This window comes from Apodemus sylvaticus, chromosome 12, assembly GCF_947179515.1.
Source record: "Apodemus sylvaticus chromosome 12, mApoSyl1.1, whole genome shotgun sequence".
Lineage (NCBI taxonomy): Eukaryota > Metazoa > Chordata > Mammalia > Rodentia > Muridae > Apodemus > Apodemus sylvaticus.
The window spans coordinates 25,199,513-25,220,064 of NC_067483.1; the positions used below are offsets into that span (position 1 = coordinate 25,199,513).

Genomic DNA, 20,552 nt, shown 5'->3' on the forward strand with positions numbered 1-20,552 from the left:
CCAAATTCAACGAGGAAACAAGTCTCACAAAACTAACGAGGAAAGCAATAGAGGAAGGCACCTAGTGTCAACCTCTGGCTTCCACAAGCGTGTGCATCCCATTACACACATGCAAACATGTGCACACATATACATACATGTGCAAAAACATCACCACACAGATGCATATTCACAAGTGTGTAGACGTATACACCACACGCATATGTACACATACACACAAATATGTACATGTGCCACACACACAAAATTAAATAAATGAAAGAATACATACTATCAAATTAATAAATGCAGACAATTGAGGGTCCTACCCTTAACTCCATTTAGGGCTCGTTCTCTAGGCCACACCCCCACCAAGGAGTTATGTGTGTCCGCTGGCTACTGTCAAGTCCGTGAGCTCTCAAGAACTGCTCTGCTGGATCACCCTTCTTTCTTTCCAGCTGCAGACACCCAGCCCAGACACTGCCCCTCCTGCCAAGACCCCACCCCTGCCGCCCCATATGGGATTCATCGCCATGCCCTGGGAGTCACTGGAAAACCTCTTAGAGGGTGGAAGCAGGGTCACCCCCATCACCACACCCAGGCCACACCCTGCGCACACACACAAACCACCCTCACACCCACTCAGATGCCAGGCTCGACTTCATTATCCTCCAAATGTTCCCCAGATCAGAGGCAGTGGGACCTGGCCACAAGCATAAAGTAAATTATCCGACCCCTCCCCACCCATGATAAATGGTTCTATTAGCTTTCCAGATTGTTAAAGCCCGATAGAACAGAACGCAGGGAACGGGCCCATCCATTCTCCCTCTGGCGCACACTGAGTTGTAAATAGGTTATTTTGTGTGTAAATAACACATTAAAACACAGCATTAGCTGTGTCTTTTGATAGGGTGGAAATTGTTCCGAATAAATAATTCCGGACAGGAATGTAAAAGAAGCAGGATTTAATAGAGCATGCCTGGTGCAGCCGTGTTAAACATGACTAAAATGATAAACCTCAGAATATACGAAGAGTAAACTACACACTGGCACTGGAGTAATGAGGCTGTATTTCCACCAAGCTTTAGAAATGCTGAAATTAGTCCTGACAGAACCAAACGTCAGAAAATCGTTCACCACATAAACACTGTCAATTTGGGGAGGGGAGGTTTGGGTCCCAGGCTGAGGGACAGCTGTGCACAACCCAATGAGACTTTCTAGTATGTCCTTCTCCGGGACTAATGATATAACCATGTGGCCACCGGCATGCCTGGTCTCTGGACCTCAGTTTCCAAATCTGTACCATGGGCGGTTTCAACTGTTTGACCTTGGGAGGTTTTGTTGTTTGTTTGTTTGTTTGTTTTTCCTCGTTCTGCAACCAGGAAAAACTTCAAACGTGCACAGCTCTGTGCCCATTTAAAATCCACAATAAGATGCAAGAGTGGAGGTGCTGGCGGGTGGTGGCCGCCTGGGAGGAAGCCCGCATGCGTCAGTAACTAACCCCACCTGTGCTAAGCTAGCAACCCTAACTTAATTCAGCAAATCACACATGTGCAAAAAGGTATGCAAGTAGTGGGGAGCTTGCAGGGAAGAAGGGGTTCAGTGGGAGGGAGGGGACGAGAAAGGGTCACAGGAGTGGATACACAGGAGGAAGGAGTCAAGAGATATTATATACAGGCATAGCTTATGAAAATTCCAAGCATTTTAAACTGGAACAAAGAGGCAGAGGAGGAGGATTGGGTGCTGCCTGGCTCTTGTCCACCTGACTCAAACCTACACATACCTGCAAAGAGGAAATGTTTGCTTGCTTGCTTGCTTGCTTGCTTGCTTGCTTGCTTGCTTGCTTGGCTGTGACAAGGTCTCAGTATATACAGCTCTGGTTGTCCTTATAGACCAAGCTGGGCTCTAACTCACAGAGATTCACCTGCCTCTGCCTCTGCCTCTGCCTCTGTGTTGGGATTGTAGGTATGGACCGCTATGCTAGGTCTGGAAGAGAGAATCTTTATTTGGAAAAATGCCTTCCTAAGATTGGCCTGTAGGCAAGTCTGTTTGTCCTTTTCTTGATTAATGATTGCTGTGGGCGGGCCCAGCCCACGGGGAGTGGTAACAATCCTGCAGATGGTGGAAGAAGCAGGCTGGGTAAGTCAGTGGGCACGGCTCCTCCTTCTACGTTTGCTCCTGCCTGAAGGGCCCTGCCCTGACTCCCCTCAGTCACAGAAACCCTAAAGCAGATTTGGTGCCAGGCTCCTGGGATGTGCTGAGACATGCCTGATGTTTTGGGGAGGATGGTGGGAGGTCCTTGGGTAGAAAAGGCATTGAATGTTCAGAGCAGAATGAACTGTGGGGTCACATAATAAAGCAGAAGGCAGCGGAAGGGATGGAGGCTGGGCTTGCGATGGTCCAGGAGGAACTCTGATAGTCCCTCAAAGACTCTTCGTGAACTATTATTTTGATATTTTGAATTAATAATCTGTGATCCTGGTCAACTGGGGCTCAAGAATCAGCTGTTATTAACAAAAGACCAGAAACACTAAAATTAAAACTTTACTTTGCTGCGAAAACCAATAACTGGTCAGCTAGGGCTGAAGAATCAGCTGTGATCATGAAGAGACCAGAGTCCTTCAGGCCAAATCCTCTGCAGTGTGTCTCCACCGGGTTCTCAGGTGCTACTGGTTCCTTGAAAGCACAAAGGCGTTGTGGAGAGCAGCTGAGTCTTGGCCCTGTGAGAGGCCTGGCGAGGCCATTGATGAATTTGCTGCCTCGGTTGAAGCTGATAAACCCCAGAACTGAAGGAGTCACTGAAGGAGTCGTGAAGAGGGGGTGAGGCTTGGCACCATGTGGCAGGTTTAGGGTTCCAGAAGAGAGCCCAGGAGACCTAGCGTCTTGGAGATGAGGGTATCATGGGATAACCAGCAAAGAGAACAGCAGCCGGAGGTAAGCAGCCTGAGCCTGTGAGGTGTGTTATGTGTGCTGGGGATGGCAGAGCCAGAGAGGGGAAGCCGCACAAGGCCTCGGAGTCCAGGAGAGCTTGGGTCCCAGAACTCTGACGCTGAGCTATACACAGTCAGACTTCGGTTTCGCTCTGATTTAAACGTAGCTAGGCCTGAGGTTCTTCCCTCTTGGAGTTAGCAAGTATGTAAGTTATTTTTTAATTTGCCGTGGAGAGATTTTCTAAAGAGATGTTTGATTTTTAAAGAAAACTTGGGCTTTTAAATTATCATTTTTTTAAACTGTGGTACTTTAAAAGTTATAGTGTGTTTATATCGTGATATTAATAATGAGATCTTGGGGTTAAGCAAAAAAAAAAAAAGAAAAGATTGCGGTTTAATAAGTGTCATTTTGTGTGTGAAGCCGATAAGGAGTCAATTGTGCTGGCTGGCTTTCGTCAACGTGAAACAAACATAGACGTACCTGAGAAGAGGGTATCCTGATGGAGAGTGTGCTCTGTAACAGCCGTTCTCAACCTGTGAGCTGAGATCCCTTGGGGGGGGGGGTCAGAGGACCTTTCACAGGTTTCACTGAAGACCATCAGAAAACACAGGCATTTTACACTGCAGTTCCCAACAGCAGCAAAATTACAATTACAAAGTAGCAACGAAAATGATTTTATGGTTGGGGGTCACCACAACATGAGGAGCTGTATTAAAGGGTCACAGCATTGGGAAGGTTGGGGTCACAGCTCCATAAGACTGTGCTGGACAGCACTTTCATGATACGGGAGAGCTCAGCCCACCGTGGGCTGCGTCCCTCCTAGACAGGTAGTTCTGGGTGGTATAAGAACACGCCAGTAGGCTGCATTTCTCCATGGCTTCTGCTTCCGTTCCTGCCTGCAGAGTCCTGCCTTGAGGTCCCGCCCTGACTTCCCTCAGTGATAGATTAGGAGCTGTGCGTTGTCTGTGGTCCTCTACCACAGCATAGAGACCTCGCTAAGGACAGATGAGCGTGCTGTTACTCAGACAGCAAAGAGCTGTGTGTGTAGACTAAGGTTTGAAAGTAGCAAGTATCTTGGCTTTCTCCACATCACAGTGTTTTATCACAGCAACAGAAACCCTAAGATAAAAGGGGGAGAAGGAGGGAGGACAGAAGAGAGAGAATGGGGATGGGAGGAAGGGAGGAAGGAGGGAAGGAAGGACAGAAGGACGATGGATGTGTCCACTCAGCATAGCGAAGGCCCAGAGGATAAAGAGGAGCAGGAGCCTCTCAAACTGTAGCTAATACTAGCTGTGTTCCCTAAATTAATTAATTAAGCTCATGGATAGGTGTAGATAGGATAATCACATCCTATTATCCATAGGGTTTGGAGCTGTCTGTTCGAGACCCAGCCCAACTGACCCATAACCAGGCTTGTTCTAACCTACAGACACTGCTTTGGATAGGGAAGCACCTCCATCACCCCTTCCCCATATTGAGTACCCCAATACTCCAGAACGTTCAGAACCCATTCAAAACACCTCTGGTTGCATGGGGGCAGGGTCACTATTTCGTCTCATGGCGAGCCAAGTTGCCGGGGACAGAAGCACTACACTCCCTGCAAAGAGTCCGACGGGAACAAGCTGTTCCGTGTGGCTGGGCCATAAAACTGCTTCTGTGCAGTTTCAGCAGCAATCCTGAACATCACTTAAGTAAGAATAATTGCCCACTTAGTCACACCTGAGTGCACCCCGGCCTGTGTGTGGCCCCACAGAGAAAGACAGGTAAGGGAGGGAAAGCTGGGTACTCGGCAAGTTCCCTGCTGTCCACAAGGCCTTGGGACATACGCTACCACAGGACAGGGCCAGCATCCACTGACTGTCACAGCCTGGAAGCTCAGGGCAGCAGGGGCAGCTGTCCACTACAGACCTCGTGGCACACGCCTGAAATGAGGGCGTCGCTCGGCAGACAACTGTTGGAGGAATGGCTGTCATGCTTGCTGGTGACAGAGGTAGTAATGATAAAACGCCGTAATGACAATAGGCATCCAGGGGGGCAAGAGGAAGGCATAAAGACAGGACAGACAGAGGGACCCTGAGCAGTGGATGGGAGGAAGACTATGGCAAGGTTGGTAAAATGGAAGCACTGCAGGGGCAGAGAAAGGCTTAACTAGTCTCCTGGTGGGTGGAGACAGAGTGCTTACCTAATTTGCCAGCACACACCCGTGGGCCCCACATTACGCCTGCAGTTCATTATGTACCTGAGACATTACACACAGCTAGGACATACCTCTTCAGCCCAGCAGACAGGCTACAGCGCCACCCCCACCCGCGGCACTTTCCATGCCCCAGGCCTTTGAACCCCATGCATTCTCACGACAGATACGCACACATGGTTGCAAGCTGAGAGGAGCATGAGAGGAGTGCGTGCCTCAGAGGCTAAGCAAGCGTGTCTGGCTCCAGCAGCCACCATCTGTGTCGCACTCCTTATCGACCGTACATGTCTCCCTACACTGCTCACGTTTGAAGATGTCCTTACCAGCCTCCAGCTGGGCCCCCACACTGAGACTTGGCCAGACCCAGAGATGAACCCAAACATCTTTACCCTAAGCAAGCCCATGCCAGCTACCTATGACTGGCTCCTGCTTCTCAAATTCATCTCCTGGCATAGAGCACACTCCTGGGGAGTTAGCCCATTTCCGATGCCACAGAGCAGAGCATCTCGACTGTCCCAATGCCGTCCTCACGTTACGGCAACCCCCAACCATTAAATTATTTTTATTGCTATTTCATAACTGTAATTTTGCTACTGGTATGAATTATACTGTAAATAACTGATATGCAGGATATCTGATATGTGACCCCTGTGAAAGGGCCATTCAACGCTGCTCCCCGCCCCCCACCCCACCCCCTGATCCCCGGCAAAGTGTCATGTCCTACAGATTGAGAGCCACCGGTCTGGGGCGTCCCGGCCCTAGGGGTCTGAGCACAGGAGGTGTTTTTCTCAGAACCTTTGCTCTGTCATGAAGAATTTAATTTAATCTTAAACTATTTTCTTAAGTTTTAATTACACTTATTTAAGGGGACACATGCACGCATATATGGGGGTCAGAACCAACAGGAACTGGTTCTCACTTTCTACCACATGGGTCCCAGTGATGCAATCTGAGTTAGCAGCAAACACCTTCACCTGGAAAGGCATCTTGCCGACTTGGTTTTAAGATCTCAAGGACCGCAGCTAACATAGAAGTCCCCAGCGATATCCTTGGGGCTGTACCACTGGGCTTTCTTGCCCCTCCCCTTTAGCCCACCTTCAGTAGAGACAGATCGAGTGTGTCCCCTTTAACACACAGGCACAGCTACTCTTCCCAGACTCCTGGATACCCTTCCAGATTAGCTGTCCAGGGAGCAGGTACAATGGAAGAAGACATCCCTGGGTCCCCCACCCCCACTCCCCAGCTCCTTAGTGCATGCGCCTGGCCTGAGACTCCCGCAGACCATAAACCATCTGCTTACGTGACAAATGTCTGATGTGCTGAACCTCAACAGCCAAGCTCCCTAAGGAAGACCCTCGAGAGGGCATGGGGTGGTCAGAGTGGAGCTGGTCTTCCTCGGGGTGGCTGTGCTCCACACTTCGGCCTCTTTCCCAGCAGAAAACTCCTCAAGCATTTGCTGTCGCTGGCCTCAACGGGGACAACTGGGTCTGATGCCATAGGGCCCCTCTCCCCTCAATTATGTCCTAATTACTGCCTGCATCTACTCTCTGTTGTTGTGACAGGGCAGGGAATGGCTCTGCTTGTTTGATAGAGGAAGGCCAAATCCCTACATAGTCCCTAGGACAGGTGGGAGATAGCCCTGGGAACTCTCTCCGCCTCAGAATAGGGCAAAGAGGAAATCTGAGGACCGTCACTGCCCAGGAATTCACTCCACTGTACTGTGTCTCCATTTATACCTCCCTGGCTGGATGACCTACTGGGCTGCGGCTCCTCATTCCTGACCTAAGGGTTAAGCCTCCACATCAGGCCCACAAACTCAGACCCTGTCCCCAGAGGTGCTCGAGGCTTACCTCATACCTCCCACTTATGAATTGATGATTATTTTCAACTTAGACTCTTGGAGAGAGAAGAAAATCAATACAGTGTCAACAACCCGTGTAACTCAAGGTTGGCTTCATCTCAGTTCAGGCCCTGATGCTACTCCAAGTACAGTCCTTAAACTGTATATGCAGCCTCACTCAGGGGTGGGGAGAATAATCTAAGCCCTTTCCTTGAACACCACCCCTTGGGTATTTGGCCTGGCCAAGAAAACATCAGAGCACAACTAAATGCATTTGAATTAAAAGGGATAGAAAATAAATCTGTTTCTTTGCTCTGAGACAGAGTAGTTGTGTGGCCTCCAGATGGACAGCCCAGTGACAAGGGAGGTCTCACCTTCCCGCCAAACTACCCAACCAGGATGCTGGCACAGAGAGTGGAAACCGGAGAACATCTCTCTTAGGGACAGTGAAATGAGAGACTGTGGCTCGCGGAGTCCCTTCTGTTGTAATTAAGTTGGCCAGAAATCCACCTAAGATAGTAAATTCCATACCTGACCCTCTAATTACAGCCAGCAGGCACTGGCAGACAATTACCTTCTGAAATAGTCCTCAGCGGGCAAGAGGCAAGAAGCTCTCAGGATTTCTCTCCCCGGTGCCAGCTGAACACACCCCAGGGTGGCCAGGCAGCTGCCCAGAACGACTTCCCCCCCTTCCTCCTCTCCCAGCTCAGGCCTCAACCACTAGACTGTGATAACCAGCTCTGCAGAAGAAGGCTACAAGCCACCTTCTCGGGGACTGGGATTCCTGGGGCAGAGGCACTGCCCTCCATAAACCCAGCATGCCTCGCAGATGACAGGGGCCAGCGCACTCATTAAATCCTAATGACCTCGTGAAAAACACCCCTGCTGCTCTCCCGTGTGCAAAACAGAAAGTGTACCTCCTTGGGCTGCCACAGCTGCGGCCACCGCCAGAGGACAGGCCTTTTTCCCTGGGTCGGGGAAGCTGCTATCCTCCAAGAGACCACTTTTGGCTTCTTTCTTCTCCAGTGCAGGGGCTGGGGCCGAGGTCTCCATCTCAGCGGTTCATACTCTTTGGTGGCAGACCCTGGAGGAAAGGACAAAGGTGTTGAGCCGTGACATTGCACCCGACCCCAGCCAGGAAATACCAGCCCAGGCCCACAGCACCAAAGGTCACACTCTTAACCCTGGGAGGGAAGGCTTAGAAATTTTGACATCATCATCCTGAGACTCTTGAGACTGAGACGGGTCTGCTTGCCAAATGGCCACAAGGACAACAGCTGAACATTTTAGTTTGTTTATTTTTTTAACCTGGATTTAAAAACAATAACAACAACAACAACAAAAAACAGCAACATGTTCTTAATGATAGCATCAGGGGCAGAGAGCCATCTAACCTGGAGAAATGAAATTGGAGCAGAGATCCCAGAGTCTAGGAAAAAAACAGAAATACAACAGACTTCTCCAAGAACGGCCCCAGACCACCTTGCCTCTGCCCTTCCTTCGTTGGCTGACTCGTATAGATGTTCGTTCATTCATACATTCATTCACTCAATATTCATATCACTATCATCATTTGCTGGACCCTTTTGGGGTTGAAGGACGCTTTCCAGGGTCACCTAAGACCATTTGAAAACATATTTACATTACAATTCATAACAGTAGCAAAACTGCAGTTATGAAGTGGCAATGAAAGTAATTTTGTGGTTGAGGGTCACCACAAGAACGGTTGCTATCAGGGCTTACATAGCCCAGGCTAACCTAAAACTCACTTTGTAGCCAAGGATGACCTTTGAGCCCCTGATCCTCGAACCTCTGACTCCTCAGGGCTGGTACTATAAGCATTAGGCCTGGCTTAAGCTATCTTTAAAACCTTTAAAACCCTGCCGGCTTTAGAGCCAGGAGTATGGCTCAGCCGATAAAGCTACCTTGCTGCACCAGGGTGACAGCCTGAGTTTATTCAAAGAAACCTCGTATAAAGGTGGCAGGAGAGAACTGGCCACAGGAAGTCAGACACTACATACATGTAAGCTACATGCATATAAAAATAATAATAATAATAATAATAATATCTGTTACTATGGGGCTCTGCTACCAGAATGGTCACCAGCCACCTGCTGGAGCCTCCTTTTCTTACTGTCCCTTAGCCTGGCCACAAGCGCCACCATATCGGCTGTCCTTACGTCGCCTCACTTCCCTTATTAGGGCTGTGGCTGGCATCCCTGCACTCAGGAGCAAGCAGCCCAGCAGCCAGTGGTGCCTCTCCAAGAACACACTTTACCATCGCCTGCAAAACCCCATTAAGATGCCGTCTTCCCCAGGAAGCCCCCTGCTCCGGACAGTCCACGGTCGGAGGCCTACACAGCCGGGTTATGAGTCTGCCTGACACTCCACATCAGCACGTTCTCACAGGTGTGCCCATGGTCTCCTAGGTGATTCGAAATCCCACTGAGTTATTGATCAGGATTAACCGGTAGAGCAAGGAATGGTGGCGCTCGCCTTTAACCCTCAGGAGGCAGAGGCAGGCCGGCCTCTGTGAATCTAAGGTCATAATCTACATAGTTAAGTTCCAGGACAGCTACGCAGAGAGAGAACCTGTCACTAGGTAAGTAGGTGGGTAAGTAGGTAGGTAGATAGATAGATAGATAGATAGACAGACAGACAGACAGATGTAATTGGTATACTCCCTACACAGAGACACTATCAATAAATAAACAAACAAATAAACAAATGCAATCGGCCTGCCCCCTCCCCCCAAGGCTGGCGCTCCTCTTGTGTCTTGCTGGGGTCTTTTTAGCTCTTCACTTTTAATATTTTAAATGATGTTTATGCGCAGGTGTCTGCCAAGAATGAGTGTAGGTGTCCTGAGAGGCCAGAGGTGTCCTCAGACCCCCTAGGAGCTGGAGTTACAGGCTGCCCAGCCTAACGGCTAAGAACTGAACTCCTTTGACAGAGCAGCAAACATTCTTAGGCCACTGAATCACTGGAGCTCCTTCTGCTGGGCTCTGGTCCACTCAGTCTCTAGCAGAGGGAGAGGCCGGCTCCCTGGGCATCCCTTATCTTTCTGGCAAGAGGACCAGGCCCTGTTGACAAGGGCCTGGAGATCTGAAGAGTCAGAGGAGGGGGTAGAAGAGAGAGAGAGAGAGCACGGTGAGAAATGAACCTCTTTTGTTCCCTTACTCCCAGGCAGTGACACTGCAGTGGCAGCTCATCCCGCTCTGTCCTACCCTGACATGTGGCAACAACTCAGGCTGTGGCAGCAGATTCTGAGTAAAAGGAACAGCACAGAAGCACACAGAAGTACCTGGGATTCAGGGGGCACCCCTCCCCACCCACCATGCAAGTCACTGCCACCAAGCACCCTCCCCTTACCTCTGCCACAGGAGAGGAAGGCAGGAGACAGAGCCAGGAGTCTTCACAATTCACAGGAATTAATGGGATTAGCTCAATTTCGGGGTAAACACCAAGCACCCTGGGTCCCAAGCAGATGCTTTCACTCCTGGGGACAGCCAGTCACCACTGTACCCATGTCCTGGTGTGACCCCCTCCCCCACCACCTGGGAACAGCAGGGAGGGGGTCTGTGCATGGCTTCGCAGGTACTGGCTGGGTGAGTGAATGTGTGTGTGTGGGTTGATTCCCACAGGCAACACAAAAGCTTCTTCAAAGAAGGGTCTAAGAGCCACAGAACACGGCAGGGGAGGAGAGTCAGCCCCCACTTTCTTTTACAGCTCTGGAAATGCCCGCACATTCCACAGGGATCTGCTACACCAAGGGGAACCAGGGCCTGTGCTAGGGAACAGCCCCATTCCATTAGAGATTTTACCCTGGTCTCAGGCCCGCTGGGGCTTTTCCATGAGATCTCTCATCCAGACATATGACTGGAGAACCCACAAAACGTGCAAAGAAAACACTGTGCATGTGTTGGTGTGCATTCACGGGGGGGGGGGGGGCAGTGCACGTGGAGGCCATATGTCAACATTGATGTCTTCTCTCACTCCATGGTTGGATAAAGATGATGACTTTGAAATGGGGTCTCTCACTGAGCCTGGAGCTCACAGATTTGGATAAACTGACTGATGGTGAGTCAGCCCCAGGGATCCCCTGCCTGGTTTCAGATTATAGCAGTGTGCTGCTGAGCGATGCTGGGAATCCAACCGGAGGCCTTTACATTTGTGCAGCTAGCGGTTTGCCGACTAAGCCATCTCCCCAGCTCTCCAAGTTTTAAAGACACACCACAAATGCAGGACGTAGGAAAGCATGTCTGTGAATCCAGGCATGAACCAAAGCCTGGAAGTTAAAAGGTCTGCGCGTTCACGGCAGCCTGGGGCATATGCAAAGATCCTGTCTCACACAGCACAGAGCAAGAAGCTCTTCAAAGGTTCTGTCCTGTGAGCATGCCCAGGACGGCGAGGGAAGCGTCTATTGATCATTGTCGGTCTCCAAGTAATTTCTAAGCAACACTTGAAACAAGACTTTATGAACTAAATATTTCATTAGAACCAGAAGAAAAAAAAAAAGCGAGTCCACGGGGAAAGCCTTCACTATGAAGCCAAGGACCCGAGTTTGATACTCGGGTCCCTCATGGCTGATGGAGAGAACGGGAAATGGTGTCTCCTCTACAGATGAACGGGGTGATGAGCACAGTATGCTGAACCTGTTTACCATCATCCTCCACAGCACAGAACACCAGCTCTGCTCAGCGTGGCTTCCTACTTGGGGAGACGCTGCGCCTCCAACCCTGCACCTGGCGAGCAGTGAGAACGCCCAAGTGTCAGCCCATCGCCAGCACAGCGCCTTTGCAGCTGCTGCACTTGTTGTAAAGTGGTGTCTTTGGTGAGCTTCCCATTCCATCAGTTAGGGCACGCAGGCAAATGATAATCACACGAGGAGTTGCAGGGACCACGGCACAGGCCAGGTTAAAGAGCCTTCCAGGACTGGCACGAATACACTGATAATCAGAATGAGGCACTCGCCCCGAAGCCCGGACTCCTGGAGACCTCCCACCACCTGGCTGCTTTGAACTCCTTTGGCGAGTGAGTCACACACAGGAGCACTTCCTGGGGTGAAATCAGCCTCCAGGAGGAAGGCAGGACCTGGCCTCCCAGCCAACACAGCCACCGCAGGCCCTGGCACACTCACATCCCTTCTGATCTCAGCCAGGCAGCATGCGTGCCCCGACGTACATGCACGAGCACACGGGAATGCATGCGCACAGCATATCTAACATATGCTGCACTATTTGCGTGCAAAGGTATCTGTGTGTGCAAGGACACAGCCATACATACATACATACATACATACATACATACATGTTTATGCACTCATGGTCTCACTTAACACATCACATATACCCATCACATATATGCTGTCAGAGGAGTTACATGCACTCACATGTGCAAGACATGTCCACAACACATGTGCAAAGACACATAGAGATCAGATAGGCACATATACACACAAGAGCTAGTGAAAACCTACGCTGCCTTGACTGCGGACATGTATTTATTTAGTGTATGTGCATACACATGCACGTCTGTGCAAGTCCCAGGACAACTTATGGGGTCGGTTCTCTCTGACCATTATAGGCGCCAGGAATTGAACTCGGATCATCAGGCTTGGTGGCAAGTGCTTTGAACTAGTGCGCCATCTCATCAATAGGACACCTTCTCTGTCGGCTTCTTTCTTAAAGACTCGTGTAGCCCAGGTTAGCCTGGAAGTCACTATGCGACCAAGGATGATCTTGAACTTCTGATCCTCCTTCCTTCACCTCCCAACTGCACCACCCAGCCTCATTTGTGCAGTGCTGGCGATCCGGCCTAGGGCTCTGTGCACACATGCCTATCCCTACTTGATTTTCATATCAAACGATATAAACCATGAACAGGGCTGGAAGGGGGCTAGCCATGCAGCCTAGGGAGCAAGCAGGTCAAGAATAACCACACAGTGCTGAGGCCGGAAGTGTCAGAGCAAGCAGGGCTCTGGAGAAGACAGGCATTCCAGAATCCCTTGGGTATCACTTCCACAGCCGGCCCTGGCCAGCCTGCCGTATGGACTCCTCAGCCCAAGCTTTACCCAGAAACCTGCAGGTTACAAGATGACCCATTGCAGCAGCTCGCAGTCACACCAAGCAAAAATCAGCCCCAAGGCGATGCACCTGCCCCTTTCTAGCCCCTTGAATTTCTTTCTCCAAGTACAAAAGCTCCTGGATTTGCAAGGCCCCCCGGGCTAGAGAGCTGGTGTTAGGAAAAGTGGTAATTAACCCTAATTCACTGACTGGCTGGGCAGGGGTTGGGCCCCAAGGGCCTGATGGGTAGGCCCGCTTCCTGAGATGAGTATCAGAAAGGCTTCCTTCTTCCTAAAGGCTGCGGGTAGCACTTCTGGCCCAGACTCTAGAAAGCATCCCAGCCCCCACTGTCTCTCACCCCAGTCTGTTCCCTGGGAACACAGGCCGATTCCACTTCCTGATCATTCAGACTTTCTGTCCCACCAACACCACGGACTTCAGGACCCAGAACCCTACCCCAAGGGTAGTTAATGCACAGTTCTAGGAACCCAGGCAAGCAGGTGACACCATTACAGGAAGGACAGGGACTGTGGACACCAGAGCAGGGACATGCATTTGGACAAAGCCCAAGTCTTAATTTCCCCATCTGTAAAACAGAGGAGCAGAGCCTTTCTCTCAAGCTGGGCAGGCAGAGTCTCCATAGCCACAGGAGAGACTCTGTCTGGGACAGGAGAACAGAGTTCTACCGAGGCCCCTTCTGACGACAGACCAGCCTCAGTCTCCCCAGCTTGATCCTGAGAACACAACACACTACAGCAGCATTTGGTAAGATAGAATCTTCCTAGACCCCAACCACCCACCCCATCCCCGTTGTCAGGTCCCCTTCCTCTCCAGGGGCTTGGCACCCAGAGGGCCGCAGTCTCTCCCTGGTACCCCTCCCAGCAGAGGGCTGGACCACACTGTGAGGCCATATGTGCAAGCAAACAAGGATGCGCGGCGTAGCCTGCCCGCCAGACCTAGACGGGCTGACGGGCTATGACAGTGCTGTGTATTTCTGAAGCTGGAAGGGAAAACAAGGCTGGTCTCTGCCCTGGGAAGAGAAAACAGACTCCTTAGGACAGTCCTCAGCAGGGGAGCAGGCTGCAAACAGGCCAGGAACAGTCCAAGCTCCTTCAGCTGAGAACAAACTGAGCTTCAAGGACCCAAGGCCATCCCAGTGCCACCGTACGCTCAGAGAGCAGAGTTTGCATCCCTTGGCGGCACCCAGGTCCTTCTTCCGACCAAGGTCGCTGTCCCATACCATCCTACACTTGAGCTTACCACTGTCTGTGAGTGTTCATGCTGCTTCCTCTGTCCGGGATGCTAGGCCAGGCTAGCTGAGCTAGAATGCTGGGCTAGGCTAGGGCTTCTGGCTTGTTCTGATGACCCCCACAACGACGGCTCCTCTGCCCTGCTTGTTTATCTGTTACTCTTTCTGTTCGCCTGGGCACAGGCTGTCAGCATTTCATGACTGGCACAGAGTGTAACTAAACACAGGAATGTTCTCAGGGTACTCAGCAAGCACCCTTTTCTCCTCCTAGTCTCACCTCAAGACTTAGTTCTAACAAGAACAGAGCAGCCAGCAGGTCTCAGCATCTATGACCTGCTGACAATTCCCTGAGGAGTGCTGGGTGGAGGGCAGCATGGAACTGTTATGCTAGATCGTATACAAGTTGATGCCACCATCAACTTAGGATGTCTGCCATGGAAGATGCAGTATTTATCTGGTAATGTCTGTTGTGGGCAGTGCTATTGACACTAGGTTAACAAGAGGAAACCAGCTTACCTAAGGTCTTCATGTGGGTCCCTAACATTTGGAATGGGGGGCTATCCCAAAAGCTGTTGCCTATAGGTGGGATATGTTCTTTTAGCTGGGCTGCTTTGTCTGACCTCAGTGGGAGAGGAAGCACCTAGCTTTGCAAAGACTTGAAATGCCAGAGTGGGGGGGCAGGGGGGGGATAGCCAGTGGGGACAGGAGACATCCAATCAGAAGACTTTCAGAGGGATGTGGGGAGAGGTAACCAGAAGGAGCAGGGGGCAATGAGCAGGATGGAAAAAGTGAATAATAATAGGAAGAAGAAGAAGAAGAAGAAGAAGAAGAAGAAGAAGAAGAAGAAGAAGAAGAAGAAGAAGAAGAAGATAAAACTCACACAGGGAAGTCAGGACATCACTATGCAAATGCTTAGTGCAGAAACTTCATATCTGCAGAGCACCGTCTGTGTTCTGGGGCACACAGTAGTTCTTGTAATGGATAATAAAGTGACTTTATCAATTAAAAAGCAAGGAGCTTGCTGGGCATGGTGGCACACATCTTTAATCTCAGCACTTGTGAAGCAGAAGCAGGCAGATATCTGGGAACTCGGGGCCAGCCTGGTCTCTACAGTAATTTACAGGACAGCCAGGACTATTTGGAGAGACCCTGTCTTAAAACAAACAAACAAACAAACCAAGAGATTTTGAACCATTAAAGCCGTTTTCTCCAGGTGAAACTCATCCTGAGGGATGGTACTTCAGAGTCAAAGACAAGCAAGTCCTTCCTGTGCACTTAGGAGCAAGATTCAAACCACAGGACAGGATCCGGGTCCTCACTCACAGCAGGCGGAGATGAGAGGCTGCAGGGCTTGGGGAGTGTATGCAGACCCAGGACAAGTCTAACTTCTGACACTCTGACCCAGGTGACCTCAGTCAGATCTCCAAGGTTTTTTTGAGGGAGCAGCTGAGCCTTCCTGGCAGCAGCTCTGAGCTAGCTACAGGGAAAGGTCCTACCTTGGTGACCAGATGTCTTGTCCCTCCCAGAATGTGCAAGGAACCCGGTTTGGTTCCTGATTAAGCCTTATCCCTAAGGACTTACAGGCTTCTGACCAGGTTTACAGTACCAGACATGAATTCTTTCCTTCAGACTCAAATCCAGTTTTTTTTATTTTTTTTAAAATCAGTTTGTTGTCCCCGTAACAGTCACACTGCTGTCACACCAGTACATGTTTTGTCTAGCATCTCAGTAGCACAGGACTGCACAGCTGGGCAAAATTTGAGGTTGCCTGGAACCGAGCCATCCCTAGGCCCAATTCTTCTTGCCCGGCTCCCTCCAAGCCTAGAGTCAGGTGTTGACAATGGCCTTCAATCTTATCCCCTCCCCCGCTCCCCAGCAGCTCAATGCAAAAGGAACTATCACAGAGCTTCTTGTCTGATTTATAGCATAGTCAGCTGTCGCAACATCATCTTCCAAACCAGACCGACAGGGTGGGTACCACTCCCAACTCCTGGGCCCAGTGAGAAACTGGCAGACTGGAGCCCTGGGGAGTATGTACAAGGCCACAGTTAGGTGGAAACAGGAATTGGGCACATAGCAGGGTGCAGACAGGATCCAAGCCACGGAGGCTGTGAACCAGCTACTCTATGTGGAAGGGAGGGTCCCACAGTGAGGGAGGCTTCCAGGCCTGAGGTCACAGTGAAGAGAGTAGGGCTGGGAGAGCTGACTGCAGGTGCGGGGCGGGGCTCTCACCCCTCAGGGCTCTAGAGAGACCCAATCTCAGCCGTGTGTGGCCCTGGCATCTCCAGATTCGGTGGCTGCTCTGACTTGCCACGCTGGGGGCCTCCCCACACCTCACAGGCGCCACCAGCATGTTCTTCCACATGGGTGTGGCCTTTGCCAAGAATATCTTTTTATGATACTAAAACTAGCAGGATCTCATTAACTAGGAGCGCCCTCTAGGAGGCAGGGCCTATGACCCCAGGGCAGCCTGCTGTGCAGTTCCAGGTGAGCCTGGACTCTGCCAACCCAGGCTTTCCAGCCCTAATATCCTCCATGTTCAGGACCCCACTGGTCCCCCTCTCAAGCCTCGCTCCCAAAATCCGCAGGTCACACACATCCCACGAAAGCTCTCTGAGAGCCTCGGCCTGGAGGTCCGACGTCCACTTCAGCCCACAGCTCAGCTGCAGCCTGGCACCCACCTTCCCAACGGCACGGTAAGGAAAGAGAGTTCTACCTGCTTCAAGACTCAGAATAGCACAAGATTCTGGGGTCCTACTGTGCAGCTCCTGCGGCTGTGTCGGGGCATTCAGCCCCAACTGTCCTTCGTGAGGGAAGGCAAAGACTGGCAGGCCAGTATTGACCTGGAGGAGAAAGGCTGCGGGCTGGGCAACGGCCCTGGGAGGAAGGGAGCCTTGGCAAACAATGTGAAGAAAGAGCAGGTCAGGTCAGCAAAGAACCAGGAAGGCGGAGCTGAGAGCGACCTCTCCAAGCCTCTGCGCTCACACCCGTGGCCGAACACCTACCCCACTACGGCACCAACTTCAAATAAAGTGTAGGCTGTGTCACCGCCTAACCAGGCTGCACGTTCTCACTGGATTCACACTTGGTGCCTCTGAGTGCCTTGACCCCCATCCCCTGGAGGATGGCTCAAACTAGTAAAACTCTTGCTTTCCAACCGTGAGGACATGAGTTCAATTCCCAACACCTACTGTAAAGACAGGCAGGCCTGGAGGTGTACGGAGAATGGCTGAGAGGGACTGGCCAACCAGCCAGTCAAGCTTCCGGCCACTGAGAGGCTGGCAGAAATAAAACAAAAACAGATAAACAAGCAAAAGATACAATCAGGCATGCGCACACACACACACACACAAGATAGAGATGTCTCAGGTAATAGCAACATCAGAAAAGCACCTCTGTCTCTGACACACACTTATATCAGTATTTAAAAATAATCCGTGACACAGAATAAGACTAGACCCTCCTCCTCCCCATTACCAAGGGCTGTAAGCAAGAGACAGCATGCATGGCATACATGCTGAGGAGAAGTCGAGGACTATGTAGGCGATACACAGACCCACTCCGTAACGACCTTTCATAGCTCCCCGAGTTACTTCCTCGCCTGGAAGAGCCCGGTCAACCACCTCTACTTCTACCACTCCCCGTGTGTTCCTGGTCCAATTCTTTGTTGTGGCCACAAGAGCCAGAAAAGCCCGTCAGGTGCCTCTTGGACCCCGATCCTTGTCTGTAGCAACGCGCTATGATGAGAGGGAGGACTACATAGCTAGAGGAGAAAGCTGGGGGCAGGGCTGAGGCTGGGCCTGGCTGGGAGAAGAGAGCCAGAGTCTACACTGGACTCTGAAGGCCCTGGAGGGGTGTGATTGGGGGAAACGGGGCTGTAGAGACAGCCCAGTCCTTAAGAGCACCCGCCTTCTTGCAGAGGACCTGGGTTCAGTTCCCAGCACCCGTTTGATGAGGCTTACAACCTCCAGTACCAGGGGCGTCCAGCATCCTCTTCTAGCCTCAGTGGGAATCAGTTTGTATGAACTGTGCATGCCTGCTCTCTGACTCAGAGTCCTAGGGAGCCATAGAAGAATATTAAACCAGAAATAATGCATTGGCTGTGTAGTTTGCACAGTGCGGACCTGCACTGTCGGACAGCTGCTCTTCAGGAGTTGACAGACCTGTAAACTTGATCTTCCTCCGGCTGGCCAAGTGGACTCCTACCTGCACTTTCTAAACCCCGAGAAGTAATAGATGCGATGGAGGGAAATGGCTCACAGAGAGGGTAAGGTAATGGGAGGCCTGGGCAGGGGAGAGCATCTAAGTCCTGGGACAGTGGAGGACAGCTTACCCAGGGCCAGGTAGAGAGGCCTGGACCTGGCCTGCCACTTAGCAAGGGGCACTGATAATAGATTTAACTCTCTGAACTGCTGGAGATTTTGTTTGTTTTTTCGATTTTTGTTTTTAAAGGCATGCAAGTTTTTAATGGGTAAGTAGGAAGGGGTCCCCCAAACAGGCTGCCCTCCAAGCTGCTGCCGGTGTTTCCCTTCCTCTTCGTCTCTTCCTGTCTCTGTCTCTTTCTCATTACTTTCCATCTTTCCCTCCCTCTTTCCTGCTTCTTAGCCAGTGCTAGGATAGCACTTCCTCTGGGAGGTAGCTGTGCACTCACCAGGAAGCAAGGAGCCATCCCAAGCCAGGATCAGCCATTACAGCCTTCTTGGCTTCCAGATATATTCAGTCACTTTCCAGCATCAAAGTACAAAGTAAAAAAAAAGTACAAAGTACAAAGTGTGTGTGTGTGTGTGTACATATGTTGTGTGTATGTATGAGTGTGTGTATGAATGTGTGTATGCGTATGTATATGAGTGTGTGTGCATGTGTGCGTATGTGTGTGTGAGTGTGTGCACATGAGTATGTGCATGAGTGTGTATGAGTGTCTGTGCATGAGTGTGTGTGTATGAGTGTGTTTGAGTGTCTGTGCATGAGTGTGTGTGCATGAGTATGTATGAGTGTCTGTGCATGAGTGTGTGTGCATGAGTGTGTATGAGTGTGTGTGTGAGTGTGTATGTATGTGTGTGCATGAGTGTGCACATGCGTGTGTGTGTGTGTGTGTGTGTGTGTATGTGTGCATGTATGTGTGTGTTTCTACCTAGTCACATCAAGTTTTATGGCTGTGTTCCTGTGTGTTCACACTGTGCTTCCCTTTCCAGAAAGACCTGCTAAGTGAGAGCTGAAGGATCCATGCCTTCTGGAGACAGAGCAGGGATGTTTATGCTTTTCCCAAGAACCAACCTGCAGGGAACTCACATTCCTTCACCATGAGTGATGTCTATGCTGCAGAAGGCTGAGCAAGCTGTTTTCTTTCCCAATTACATAAACATAAACACCGATGACACATATACACAGACATGCATACGTACATGCACATACACACATGCACACGCACGCGCACACACTCACATGCACACTCATGCACACCTAGACAGTTCCAACCTCCTCCTCCTCCCTAGGCTTGAAAAAAAAAAAAAAAGCGGGCCAGGGCAAATAGTCCTAACAGGCATCAGTTAGGAGCCAGGCTTAGACATCCGTGCTCCCTGAGCATAGCTAACTGTGCTCCTCTTTTTAATCTGCTGTGCCCTGGGGCAAGTTTTTTCTTCCTTTCCCTTACCTCCCTTTGAGAAAGGGCCCTCAAACTTGCTATGTAGCCAAGGAAGACCTTGAACTTCTGATCCTCCTGCCTCCACATCTAAAGTGCTGTGGTAACGAGTGTGTACCACCATGTCCAGTTTAGGTCATACTGAGGATAAAACCCGGGACTTCTTGCATGATAGATAAGCACTCTACCAACTATTAATACATCCCCAGCCCGAGTTATTAATACATCTCTAACCCACACTAGGGAATGGCGTGCCTCAGCTTCCCTCCGTAAAGAGTACCCTAAACAATAGATACAGTGTGTCTCGTAGAGAAAGTCCTCTATGAATGTCACCTGTGGTTATTATTCAACCAAGAGGGTCCACATCCTCTTGTAGGGCAGAGAGGATGAACACACATCAGGCACAGACCCCATGGCAAGGGCGGCCATTTCCCAGCTTCTGTTACACACCGAGGCACACCAGCCCCTTCTCCCCAGAGACCTGGCTTCCTCCTGGTTCAATCCCTGTGGTTTCCAGGGCTGAAGCAGAGAAGCCAGGAACAAACCGCAGGTGGTACAGTCCCACGGGCCAGCTTTGGCAGTGCTCATACAGTGCACGAGAGCATCGGGGGCTACGGGTGTGGGTCAGCTAACGGAGCACTCACCCAGTACGCACAAAG

General features: G+C 50.7%; 1 protein-coding gene across 1 annotated transcript in view; it reads right to left on the reverse strand.

The window, feature by feature from the left end:
* Gli2 (GLI family zinc finger 2) overlaps nucleotides 1-20,552 on the reverse strand; it is a 227,026-nt gene that overhangs the window by 164,266 nt on the left and 42,208 nt on the right. The window contains exon 2 of the mRNA XM_052200812.1: nucleotides 7,862-8,028. Coding sequence (XP_052056772.1) covers nucleotides 7,862-7,997 — 136 coding nt within the window. The 5' untranslated portion in view covers nucleotides 7,998-8,028. The remainder of the gene's footprint in view (nucleotides 1-7,861; nucleotides 8,029-20,552) is intronic.